Source organism: Erigeron canadensis, chromosome 1 (genome assembly GCF_010389155.1).
Source record: "Erigeron canadensis isolate Cc75 chromosome 1, C_canadensis_v1, whole genome shotgun sequence".
In the NCBI taxonomy this organism is placed as follows: Eukaryota; Viridiplantae; Streptophyta; class Magnoliopsida; order Asterales; family Asteraceae; genus Erigeron; species Erigeron canadensis.
Genome location: NC_057761.1, coordinates 24,615,170 through 24,629,390, shown reverse-complemented (window position 1 = coordinate 24,629,390; position 14,221 = coordinate 24,615,170). Strand labels below are relative to the sequence as shown.

Here is a 14,221-nt window from a genome sequence, read left to right as displayed (position 1 = left end):
TATCATACGATAAATTAGACCTCGCATACTTATCAATTATAAGGTGATGATCGAATTAAATGGATGTTATTTAATGCAAATGCATTATCTTAACAAAACCGTATCAACAACTAAACCAATCCCCACGGTTTGGGGTCCGAACCCACTAGTTTAACTTCATAGAATTATTCTATACGTTATTTGTAAATGTAAAATGAAAAATAAAAATTAAATGTACAACATACAACATTGATATTTTTTAATTGTACCATCACTTTTACTTAAAATAAGTTTTTATGTTCTTGACTTACAAGTCCTTATTAGAAATACAAATAGTAAAAATTCAAATGTGACAATTTATATAAAACCATACCAAAATAGAAATAGGAATAAATAAATATACATCAAGAACCAACATACAAAAAAAAAGATCCCCATGTTAATTAATATTTATATATATTTACCATATAATATCCAAAGTTAAACATTATAGCATCCTAAATAAGATAACCTTCAAAACAAGTTTCATAACCAGTAACTGTTGGGCATATACAGCCTACTTAAGGTGTCAAAAGCTGGTTAGAAAACTTTCCTATACGCCTGAATAACATTACTAATCGCTGTCTATAGAATGCACTTCATACGTGGGTGTCAAACATTGTGTAATATTAACGGGTTTCTCCTCCAAGCAATCAACTTTAGACACTTGAGGGTGTCCAATATCCAATGGGTTCCTAGTAAAGTACTTGGTGTATAAATCACGAGTCTTGTTGAACTCTTTCATAACACTTTCATGACGTTTCCATTCTTCAGTCAAGTTATTCACAGTATCTTTGTGATGCAACTTCAGTTCCTTATAATGCCTCATCAACTTCTTGTCGTTCGGAGAACCCTCTTGAGTTCTTGGAGCAGCTACTGGGAAAATAACATCCGGGTTCCTAATCATTTGTTAAACAAAAGATCAAGTTAGATATATATAGAACAAGATAGCAGATGGAAAATGTAACCTGACGTTTGCCCATCTTCTATATATTCCTGGTAACCAACTTTGTTTGTACCAGAAAAAACCCTTAAATATATGAAGATTAGGCAAATAAATCTTTAACTTTGCCAGTGCCACGTTAACATTGCCAACGTTACAGACACAACTTCCTTTTTGACCCATGATTGTACCTTTAACCGAGGTTTTAGAAAACTTACGAGTTGTTATAAGGTCTATTGAAAGTTAAATGGTGTTCATCCTGAACAAAAATTAAGCACCATGCACTTACAAGAAAATGGAAAGACACCTCAAAATTGATTAAAAGAAATAGGAGTGAAGTTTATTAGACAAAATTATCTGTCTATAGATCAACTAAAAAATGTTAAGGTTATTAAGAACCATGCACTTACAAACATCCAAGAGACACAGCACCATTGCCTCTAAAAATACCTCCATCCAAGGACACAGCACCATCTTTAATACATGAGATCGCCCTTTTCATTTCTTCTCGGGATTTATATACTTGTGTCTCACCAAAAAGACGATAGAATAGAGTTTCTCGAAGACCACAACCAGAATCTGTCTTGGTATCTATGTGATCAACGTCTATATCTATCATATTAACTGCATAACCCAGAAAACCTGCTGGTGTTGATCCATCAGGAAGGGTAGGATTTGGCAACATAAGCTTTCCCTGAAGATCTTTATCTAACTCACACGCCCTGCCAAGTTGAAATAATGGGGATATCATTCAAGTATTTAAATTTGGGGAATGATTAATCCTCCTAATTCATTAGCCTAAAAATCCTCCTAACTTATTGGATGGTGACATGTGGAAATTTGAAGGGGGGAGATTAGGAAAGAGATTAAGTGGAATCCACTTGTCACATTCCTAAGGTTTTAGGAGGATTTTTAGGCAAATGTTTAGGAGGATTAATCATTTTCCTTAAAATTTATACCAGCACATCTATAAAAGATCTGTGTATTTGCAAACCTTATATCTTCAATACATAGAATGAGATAACGTCCACTTATGGGTTGTCCAAGTTCACTTGCAAACATATGAAGTGCATGACTAGCATTCAACTTGCCATTCTCATCATAAGTTTCAAGTAAATTTACATCCTCATAAGATTTGCATACGACTGCAAGCATTTGATCACCAAGATACTCTGCAAATATCCTGAGAAGATGGTAATAAAACGGTTAAAGTTATCATGGAGGTATTTTTGGTGAGCATTTAAAAACTGATTATATGATACTTGATATCAGATGAAAAATAACAGCTGTAGAAAAACAGGCTGTAGAAAATAGTGCTTGGACGTGTTGCTTGGAGTTGAAGTTGTAACAGTCAGATAATAGTCTAATTTTGCTTGAAAAATGTGATTATTTAAGACATTTAAAGAAAAAATGACCAAAAGAACAGCATTATGAGCAAGATGCCTGCATTTAGAAGTGGCTCCACCTGCTAAGGTTCAAAGTGGGAGCTGTTCCCAAAAGAGCAACAACACCAATAATATTTCCCATCGAGCCACGGCGATCTGTTTCAGACAGCCCTCTGAAGAGTGTCATGACAAGCGAAGCAGCATTGTCAACCTTAGATTCAACCCGTGATATAATTTCATTTTTCCCTGGCGATCCATATTTGGCAATACAAAGAGTTTTGTGTTGGATACCTGTATAATGAAATCCAAATCATTCATACTTCAATTCCTAATAAGATACAGTTATTAAAAGTAGAATAAGATTGAATTTCGTACTGACATTTAATATGAAAAACTGAATTTCGAATTCTATATAAGATGATTATTTTAGGATAGAGTAAAGATATTACTAAAAAATTACTAAACAAAAATTCCTAGACAGCAAAAGTTATGCATGTGAGGATAAAAGAATCCAGGTAGTAATTAAGAACAAAGAAGTCATTTTTAAATTTAGCCTTTGGGCAGAAACAACAAACATACGTTTTCAATATCATAGAGTTGTAAGCAAAATTTTCTAACTGTATACTGATCGAACAAACATAAAGACAACCATTACCTTCTAATTGTGAGAGCTCCGACTCAATTGCTGTTATCTGAATTTCACACTCTTTTATATTCTTTTCATGATGGGCAATACTCAAACCATATTCAAGAATCTCATTCTCAAGATCCTGAAAATTCAGGGTTTCATTAAATATAAAGTAACAATGATGTAGAATTTTATAAAGTATATATTTTACGCGATGCCATTAAAAGATGGTAATGTACCTTCTGGAAATTCAGAAAAGCTTCTGGTGTAGAATACAAATCCAGTAGGGATGAAGCATTTTTCTCTGGAGTGTAATGTTGGACACTTGTATAATCAAATTGTGTATGTGAGATAATATTTTCATTGGTAGATTGATGGCTGATATTTAGAGGCTCCATCTCTGGAGGTTGCTCAACGAGAACCTATGTATACGAAAAAAGATTCAGTGGCTCAATTTTCCGGAGGTATTATCTTTCTTCACACAAAAATCAATGAATCAGTGGTTTAAGGGGTGCATCATGTAAGTGGGCGTTTGGACGGGCTCAGATATTTGTTATTTGATTTTGAATAGCAAAATCAGATGAGAATCTGCATTAGAAGATGCCGCAAGGGATGGTTTAAAAGTGTTTCTGTTGTTTGAGTTGTAATAAACGATGTTTGAGTATTTGATAAATTCTAAATCTGAAGTAACTAAGAATAAAATTACCAAATTTAGTTAAAGTTGAAATATAGCAAATTGACTTTGATCAGTTACAATAAGACTGGAAAAATTATCGTTTTCATAGTAGAACTATAAACTGTTAGAAATGCAGATGACTAGTATTTAAATCAAGGTAAAAACAAAAAAGTTCCATTAAATAACCATTATCAATTAAGCTGCTACGAAACAGATTATCCCCCAAAATAATCAAATAATTAAAATCAAATTATGCAACCGCTTATGACTAATTATTGAGACTTCAAGTACCAATAATCAGATAGAAATTTCAAAGAGAGGAATTCACCTTAACAGTCAATTGCAGCTCTGAACAACGGGAATGAGCAACCACAACACTAAACTCCCCTATTTCAGAAGGAACAGGAACTGAACGAACTATGCAGCGGCCTTTACGAAAAACATATTTTACAGATTCGTCAATATCTTCAAATTGTGATTTAATCACAAGAGTATGAGATTGTCCAATTTTATCTTCATCATGAAAATTGACATCCACATCACCCTTGGAATCTATAACTTCAAACTCGAGGTTTTCAAGTTGGGAACCAGCAAAACAGGTTTCAGGTATCTGCAGTTATCACACATAACTGGAATCAATTTAATGTAATTTGCATATACACTTAGAATTAGAAACATTAAGTTAAACTTCAGACCACTGATGCAGTTCTTAGCTGCCTTTTCTCAATCTGCCACTCCTTGCTAATAAGTTTTCCCTTTGAACGAATAGACAGTGACACTGCATGAAAATTATACTTCATAATAAGAACTGGAATATCGTAATCCAAAATAGCAAAATGTGATTTAGAAACATTTTAAAAAGAATACTACCATTTTGTCCATATCCTGCAGTAACTCTCATGAGGCCACCAAGCTCAATGCACCCAAAAGCATCCACCTGTAACTAAAAAATTTATAGTGAAAAGCTCACTCAGCAAGTCAAAGATGCAAATCAAAGGACAAATTGCAAAAGGCACACACACCTGTTTGCCAGAAGATGACCTGTCCAGCCACCCACATCCATCGACAATTAACTCCATCTTTTCATTTTCTTGGACATGATTTCCATAAGCATCAAACAGCTTTAAAAGATATAAAAAATTCATAAATGGATTGAAAATCATACACATGGCTCTTCTGAGATTTATAAAACACGAATTAAATGATAAATTTATAAAACACTACATAAATTGTCGTCTGAAACTAAAGTAATGCATGTACCTCCACTGTCAACTCATTAATTACTTGGCCTGGAATCAATTGCTTCACAAAGTTTTCTGGTTGCACTGTAAAACATTTTACAGGTCCAGGAAGAACTAGGGTAATAGAAGATAGAACAAGCCAAGTTAAAAAATAGACAAAGTACAAACTAGAAATTCACACAAACTAATTATTCTCAAAAAATGGCAAAGATATGCACACCTTTAATGGGGATATCTAACAAGTTTGAGCCATCAGGCAGACATAGCATCAGTGTGGCATTATAAGTTGGCAAAATGCTGTCCAAATTAGACATCTCAATAAGCAAATCCTACAATTACCAGAATGCATTACTTTCATGAGAATATCCAATTAAGGACATCAAAGTTATTTAAACTTACCTCAAGTATAAGGGCCAACTTATCCAATGATATAAATGAGTTCCATTGGTTAACTTGAACTATTGTACTGCCTGTGTACTTCACCTTGATCAACAGTTTGGGAACTTTTGAAAACGGAATTTGATTGTCAAATATGTCGAACATTGATATGGAAATGGGTTTGTATAAGCAGCCAACCCTAAACAATAACCAGCATGTTAATAGACAAAATTACCATCAAATAGAAACATAAATAATCATTATACATTCTACATATATAACATATCTTACCTTATCTCTAGATCAGAAATCTTCTTTGTAAGTGCCCATTTGTGAATCTCACGTAATGGTTTAACTCTAACTTTCTCCACACACTTCTCACAGCTTGAATCATTCTGATGACGATTACAAAAAAAGTTGGAAAAGTCACGTATATGTTGTAAATATTAACCAAATTCATATAATTGAACAAATTTAGTGTTACTCACAATGGAAAAGGTCAATGTATATAAGCCAGATTTATGAAACAGGGGATACGACTTGTATTTTGGTTTAAATACATATAAACCATCAAAGTCATTTCGTGATGAAGGTGATATACGTCCAGAATAGATAATGGTTTCATCTCGGGAACTTTTATATGGATAAAAAGTTATTGCAAGTGACATCTCAAAATTATCTTTCATCACGTATTTCTGATATAAATGTTTAGAATCAGTTCCAGATTTATAAGTAGCAGGACGAACAACTGCTACAATTTCACAGTGTGAATAATCCCCGGCATAAACCTCACGCTCATCAGGTAATGACTGCAATAAAAGAAACGAAGTGATTTAAAGAATGATAATAAGATGAAATAGTAAATCGAATAAGGACTAAAATTACTATTTTTTATTTAATGAACTAACCGCATCTATTCCCAACTTGCAGCATTGTCTTGAATTTACCATCTCGATTGAGGACGGACGTTTCTGATATTGCTTTTTGATTTGGTTGTTCCATTCAGAATCATCAACCGCTAGACACTGCAAGTTTTTGTTTAATAAGTAGTTATATTTGTTGTTTAATAACAAGTATAACATTCCTAACCTTTCCAGAATCAACAGCATTTATTGGTATTGGGAGGGATTTTCGCAGATTAAACTTGGGATTTCCATCAACAATTTCAAGGAGACAGCCATCTTCTTTAGGTATGTCAATCGTTCTTCCAGAAGAGATAAGTATTATAAAAAGTTTGAACAAAAGACTATATAAAGAATAAAAGAAGCTATAGATAAAGATACAAAAGGTGGATCACCTGCAAATTATCCAAGCATTTCCTGTTTGATACAAACATAAGAAAAATTAAAACTCACTAGATGTTGCAAAGAGTGACATAAATACTCTAATGAAATTATTTAAAGATGGAACGGTGAAAATTATAGAAATTTTAAAATTGGGGATATCAAAGGTTATATATGCTACATTGACAACTAAAACTACATGTTACACTAGATATATTGAGGGAAAAGAGTTTTGTGGCTTATTCAAGAGACAAGACACTCACCACCTGCATCCCCTTGAAATCCTTCAAGAAGAATGTATTCTAATGTAGCATAGACATTATTCTTGTGAAAGCCTGCACATGCTCCCTTTAGGATCTTGATTTTCTGCCCTGTTTTCCAAGATTTTCCTTTCCGCCTTAAAGCTTTGTGAACCCTCACAACTACAAGCAGAATGAACATGGAATAAAACTGTCATTTCTAAAGAACTTATTAAATGATGTACAATATTGCATGTGGAATCGATTACTGAACTCTCCCCGTTCGTGGATATGTGAAGCTCCTTTTTGTTTAAAGGGTTTTCTAAAATCACAGGTTCATCAACTCCGCAATCCACTTCTTCATCGTATCTGTCATGCATATCCATAAGCCATTGTTGGTACTGCTTGTCCAACTGTGACAGGTTCAAGGATTTGCCCTCCTTTCTGATCTCAATTTCAACACCTGTTGATGGATGTACAAGGTTTTTTAATTTACTGTATACACAATATTTATCTAAAATTAGGAAATAAAAATTACCAGTCTCTTTCTCCAAAGGCTGTTTGCTACCCAAGTTCTTCAAGGCAGTGGTATAGGAATTTTGGTGTGCAAAATCAGTCTTGTTCAGAAAGAAGACAAAAATCATCAGAAAAATAAATGGATGTCAAACAATAGAAAGGAGTCAAATATGCATACCTTAGAGGGTGTTGGGTTGAAACCAGCATCCGTCTCTAGGGTCACAAAGGTTAGTTCTCAGACATGATAAAATAAATACGAAGCATTTATTTGGAAAACAGTAGGTTATACCAATAAAGCATTTAACTCGCATGCAGCTTCTCTTTAAAATTTGGGATCTGTCCTCTTTCTTTTGCCTCAAATCCATAAATGGAAGCCATGCCTAATCATGGTAGAAAAGTATGTACAAAATAATTACATAACTATAAGGAATTATGTTATTCTTGAAGGTAAACACCAAGGAATTAAATTGTGATACAAGCAAATGCTTGAATAAACTCACCCAACGAGCATCTGGAAGTAGACGACCCAACCGTCTACAAGAAACATGACTAAAACTTCCAAAGTCTTCTCTATAATCATATCCAAGTTGTTTTAAAGTTTCCAGAATGATCTCAATACTCTCCTTACCCTGTTATTAATAGTTTTAGCCTTTTAGGAGACCATATAGCATAATATCAAACTTTCTGTGAAAGTATATCATAAACGTATCAAACTCTTACATCTTTAACAGGAAGATACACACACCTAAGGCGTGCATTCGCCTCTTTGGGTAACCTTGATCCTGAATAATATGAGACCATACGTTTTTAGACATCCATGACATATTGAATCATGGGTATTAAACTTGGTAAAGCCAAAACAGAAGTAAACCTGGACTACTTGTAGTGACATTGTTATGCGTCGGATAAAAACGAAGTTGTAATACAAATTCAGGACCATTGCAAGAATGAAGATTCGTAACTGCTACTTCCCCGCCCCGGATTTCTGCCAGATTATTACCGTTGACCTAAAAACCCATAGTATATGTAAACATTGTATAATAATTCGTTACATAGAAACTCATGAACTAAAAATGAAGTAGATGTAACAAAGTCGCGGAAAAATATAAAGTGCAAGGCAAACTCAAACCCAGAAGTCAACTGGCATCATTGTTAGTCCTTTCTTGGACAAGTCATCACACTGTAAAAAGGAATGTAAGTTACAAAACTGTATCTTGGATGTATTAGCTAGCAAGAATAAAGTGTTTCTAATATTGATAAAACAATGAATCATGATGCTTGAAAGATATGAAACGGGTTCTATTCTTATAATCTGTGTACACAATCATATTATTCATACATTATATAAGTCAGCAAACCTGGATGTATGGAAAATAGATGTCCTTTAGTTTACATTTCAGCCGTCTCACATCTATGCCTCGCATCTTGGGTTCAAAAATATCAACCTATTCAAATATTTCTATATATATTTAATCAGATATCATATTTAATTCAGCCTTTAAAAACGAAAACAAAGTTTACCTTTGTGAAACTTCCACCAGAAGATAACTTAAGTTCAGAATCTGTGGGATCTCGAAGGCCACCATATGTCTATAATGCAAGAACGAATAAAAGACTAATCAGACTAGAAAGAGTAGAAAATGAAAAAAAATACGACTGAAAAGACATTATTACCGTCCATGTTCTTTTTGAACCAGAACCACTGATTAGAGCATCTCTTTCAAGTCGTAGCATATAGACCTTTTTGCTATTCTTTGTCTTGGAAGAGAGCTCAGTGTACCTGTAAATAAATTGCCACAAATGAAGTTATTACAGCTGATATAAGTTTTTGGAAATTAACCTTCTACATGAAAAAGATGCCATTTGAATGACATACCTCCCTAGATGCATAGATGCAATAAAGCCACCATATCCAAACATGCCAAAGGCAGGCTGAGAAGCAAGAATAGCAAAAGACGGTAACATGCCGCCAAAGTGTTCAAAATTAGTCATCAAGAACATAGTAATAAAAAGACGGCACATATACATGTTCCATAAAGTTTTCATGGTATTTACCTTCAGATAGGGAGGCTTTCCACCTATGGCCTGTGTTTTATATTCGCGATGAAGAGAGGCGCCCATCTTTCCCCTAAGAAGCAAGAAAACCATTATAATAAAACATAATCATGAAAGCAAGAAATAAAGAAATGGCCAATTTGAGAAATTAATATGTTACCACTTCTCTATAGATGTAGAGTCCATGCCAGGGCCTGTATCAATAATCGATATCTTATCATCTGTAACTTTCACCCTGCAAAATGATAATAGTTACATGAAACTGCAGAAAACCAAAATCCCACGAAAACCATGCAAAAAGTCAACTACGCTTGTTGACCCGGTACCTTATCGACTTCTTATCAGATCCCTCATTTGGCCATATAGCTTGCAACGAATTGTCCTAACATAATACAGTATACCATTATGACTCTTGAACACAAGTTTCTGTGATGAAGTTATAAACAAACAACGTTTCTTACGATAAGATCAGCCAGCGCAGTTTCAAACGTGTACTCTTCAGGTAATTCCATAAGTAACTCTGTATCAGGTGTCAAATCCCACATGTTCTGAAAACAAAAAAATTAAGCATTACTTTTATAATTCATGTAAGCCAAACCAGAATATATACAATCAGCTGCTAACAAGAAAGAAGTAACAAACCTCGTACATTTCAGCCGGCTTAGATCCATCCTGTTACAAGATCATTATCAACTTATTACAAACAGCCTTGACAAAATCAAAGAACAAAACAAAATGCATATGAAAAAGAAAGCAGGGACTTACATTAAGTCTCAAATTATAAACTTTATTCAACTCTAATTTAGTCAAGTTAACACTATTTCTAATCACAAAATCATGATCATCAACAAAACTTAATTCAGCATCCCATTTAACAGATTTCTTTGGGGTACTTGTTTTTCTCGCTTGTATCGCTCTAGCAAGCTGTTGTTTCACTTCACCAGCCAAATCCTTCACGGTAACAGACCCAGATCCTTTTGGTAACTTCACCAACACTGCCATTCCGTTTGGCAAAAGGATTTTGAGCTTGTAAACTCCGCTTGAACCAGAACCATCATCCTGGCTACTTGTTACACCAGAACCCGGAGTCCTTTTGGTTACACATCCAGTGTCCGGACTCTCATTAGGTCTCTTTTTCGGCGTTAGATATCGATCCATCTTTTAAAAAGATCTGCAAAAAAATGATTATATCAGCTTTTGGTTTTACTAAACAAATACACTGTAATTATTTAGTATGTACCCAACATGTCATGATTTGCTTTATGTGTATCCAACATTCAAATAATCTACTATATGTATCAAATTTTTAGTTTATGGTTCTGGTTTGCTAATGTGGCGCTTATATAGTTAACACATCAGCAGAAATACCAATTACACGGCGAATAGGTAACCAGATACATACAATACCAATTTAATTGAAAGTTTGACACAACAGAGTACACTATTTGAAAGTGAATACACAGAACAACAAAACGTGACGAATTACATACTACAAAACTGTAAATGATTTTGGATTTTTACACACAAAAAAAAAAAACGTAACAGCCATATAAGTTATCACATCAACCAAATGTCACAATATACCTTAAAATTGGTCACATAACCATAAGCAGTTTGAAAGTTAGATACACAATAAGAAAACACAATGTAACAATGTCACATCAGCCAAATAACAAAATATATATTAAAAGTTTTGTCACATAACAAGTTAGATATACACAATAACAATTTAAAATGTAACAACCATATAAGCTATCATATCAGCCAGATATCACAATATATAGTAAAAGTTTGTCACATAACCTTAACAAGTTTAAAAGTTAGATACACATAAGAACAAAAAAAAAAAGGCAAAACGTATCGACCATATAAGTTATCACGTCGGCCAAATAACACAATATATATTAAAAGTTTTATCACATAACAATAACGATACACAAAATAACAAAATGTAACAACCATATAAGTTATCACATCCATCAACTAACACAATATATATTAAAAGTTTGTCACATAACCGATTTTATATTTTTGCTAACGTGACAACCATAAAAGTTGACACATTAGCAAAAAAACACGCAATAAATCGAAAGTTTGTCACAAAATGTAAACATTTTAAAAATTAAATACACACAATAGCAAAACACATATACATGACAATGTGACCATAATAACGGTAATATCTATATTTTTTTAGAACAGCAACTGCAAAAATAATAGCATACAAGTAAAAAAAAAAAGTACTTCTAAAACTTTTATTAAAAAATAAAAATAAAAAATGAGAATGAGAAAGTATTTCAATAATGTGAAATAATACTACTTTTAGTCTGTTCGTAAAACGAGTCGGATAATAAGTATTTGCTAAAAAAGGAAAAAAATAATAATAATAAATAAGAGTGATGAAATGCTTACTAGAAACACGAGATTAAAATTAAAATGTGAATATATACATATATGCGTGTGTATATATATATTTGTTGTTGTTGAAGAGAGTGAAATTTGGGGGTGGATTGATTAAAATCAGTTGAAGGAGAAAAGGAAAGAAGGGTTTTTGCTAAAAACTGAAAGTTTGAAACAATGGTTTGTGTAATATGGAGAGAGCAGTGTGTGTAATTGTACGTACAGGCGCTATACTGGCAGGTGCTAAAATGAGCCTGGTGTGTAGAGTGTGTTCTGAGTGGACAACAAGTTTTGTTACTGTTTATTTTATTATTTTTTTTCCTGATGTGGCTATACTTTATGTTGCATATATGTTTTACGGACTGAAATCCTTTAAAATTATTGTTAACTTCATTAGTGAAGTTGATAATTTTCATTAGTGAAGTTGATAATTTTGACCTTTGGATTAAAATTAAAGGTTAAAATTTAAATATCAACTTTAAATCTTAACTTTTGATTTTAATTTAAAGATCAAAATTTTCTTAACTTTACTTATAAAATTAACAATAACTTTAAAGGATCTTAATTCATGTTTTACTTACAGTAAACAGGTTATGTTTTGGTGTAAATAATAAATGTGATCATGCTTAAAATGTATAGAAAACAAAATTAATTGACGCGATTTTATGCTTAATTTTAGTCATATGTTGTCACTAAGGTTTTAAACATGTTTATAATCCTAACCATTAGTCATATTTATCATTACCGAAGCTAGATTGTGTTTGGCCTCTTAATTTTTAACTTATAATAATTTAATATATATTTATATGTAAATAACATATGTTAATTTAATTAAAAATGAATAAATCAAGTTATATTTAACTTGAATTTTTATTTTTTAACAATTTTTTGTTTTTATATATAAGTAAATTCACATGTGATCTATTATATTGTTTAAAAAGGGAGTTTTCGCAAGTCACGAGTACCTTATATGTATAGAATTTGGTTTAACTAAAATAAATATTAAAGTAAAATAAATAAAATAATTTTTTTTCTTGACTTAAAAGTGTTGTTCTTATCATGAAAATCTTCATGCATGTGTATATACTTAATTTGCTTCCATTAGTATATACGAGAGTAAGTGTCTGCGCGTTATACAGTGTGATATGTCATAAAGTGTGATAGGTCATAGGAGTTGATAAATCAAAGAGTATGATAGTCAAATGTCTTAGCCATACGGGCTCCGTCCTCGGATTTAAAAATTCGTCGAAAGTATATCGAATGACATCTCTAATGAAAGACATGAAATTTTAAGAACACCCATATAACTTTTATAATTTATTGATGTACGATTTTTGAGATAAAAGATTTTGAATGAATTGAAAAATAAATGATTTATTGATGAGAGAGGTAAAAATAATTAGTTGAGATTTGAGATAGTTATTTTAGGTAAATATAAAATAGATAGGAAATGCATTTTAGAGAAGTACTTAAAATCAATATTAAAAATTTAAATTCAATGTTGAAAATCTAGAGGCTTTTTCTTTTATAATATAGTATAGATACTTGGACTATATAAATCTTTATGCATTAATTTATTCAAAGATTTAGACTTATTAATTATTCTACTTAAATGTTTGTTTTACAAAGAGCCCCAACATAAGGCTATACAGAGTGGGGCGTGTTTCCCCAAAAATCGCCAAAAACACCGGCCACCCTTTCTTAATGCGCCCCTCCCCCCTTTCTAGCGGAATATATACCTCGCCCAAATTTACTCTTCTCCCAAAGCAAAGAGCCGTTGAACGGCTAGTCCAATTTTATTTTTTTAAAAAAATAAAATTACCTTTCTTTTTTATTTTACCCACTATATATATACATACTTTTCTTCTTCTCTCTTTTCATTCTTGTCTCTTTCTTTCTTTTCTTCTTCTCTTTTCTTTAGATTTTTTACAATGTTTTCTAATAATAATAATAATAACTTTAACCCTTTTAATAATAATAATAATTGTTATGTCTGTCCTAACAATCAAAATCAACAAGACGTCAACGATCCTAATATGCTATCAAACGCGGTGTTGTTCCAATTGATCCAACAAATGGGTTCTATGCCACCACAAATTCCGGGGTTTACACCATTCTATGCGTCACGACAAGATGGTTTATACGGTTTTGGTGGGATTATGCCATCACAAAACACGCCGGGTTCATTTTTTGTTAAGTTTTTATATTTTTCGGTTATATATAGATATTTTTATATATATATATTTATACCTATATATATTTTGGTATATATACATATATATAATTTTCGGTATATATTTATACATATACATATATATATATATATATTTCGGTTATACATATAAATATATATTATTTTTTCAGTATATATATATATTTATATTATTTTTTTCGGTTATATATATTTATATTTATATTATTTTTTATATTGTACATATGTCTTTTTTTTTATAGATCGA

At 32.1% G+C, this 14,221-nt stretch overlaps 1 protein-coding gene across 1 annotated transcript; it reads right to left on the bottom strand.

Moving 5' to 3' along the window:
* Positions 1-420: 420 nt before the first annotated feature.
* LOC122582223 (structural maintenance of chromosomes flexible hinge domain-containing protein GMI1) lies at positions 421-10,520 on the bottom strand. The gene is made up of 37 exons (XM_043754588.1): positions 10,128-10,520; positions 10,005-10,034; positions 9,824-9,910; positions 9,689-9,744; positions 9,523-9,597; positions 9,363-9,435; positions 9,184-9,239; positions 8,982-9,087; positions 8,829-8,897; positions 8,666-8,752; positions 8,437-8,487; positions 8,179-8,314; positions 8,028-8,089; positions 7,808-7,936; positions 7,597-7,687; positions 7,486-7,520; positions 7,330-7,408; positions 7,066-7,254; positions 6,816-6,974; positions 6,567-6,588; positions 6,359-6,473; positions 6,178-6,294; positions 5,758-6,078; positions 5,561-5,664; positions 5,291-5,468; positions 5,112-5,220; positions 4,911-5,005; positions 4,673-4,771; positions 4,521-4,587; positions 4,346-4,428; positions 3,979-4,260; positions 3,214-3,396; positions 3,002-3,116; positions 2,427-2,637; positions 1,956-2,144; positions 1,372-1,683; positions 421-917 (listed from the first exon to the last, which is right to left on the bottom strand). Exons 1-37 carry the CDS (start codon positions 10,518-10,520, stop codon positions 593-595), a joined length of 4,890 nt encoding a protein of 1,629 aa, XP_043610523.1. The 3' UTR covers positions 421-592.
* Between the last annotated feature and the right edge of the window lie 3,701 nt (positions 10,521-14,221).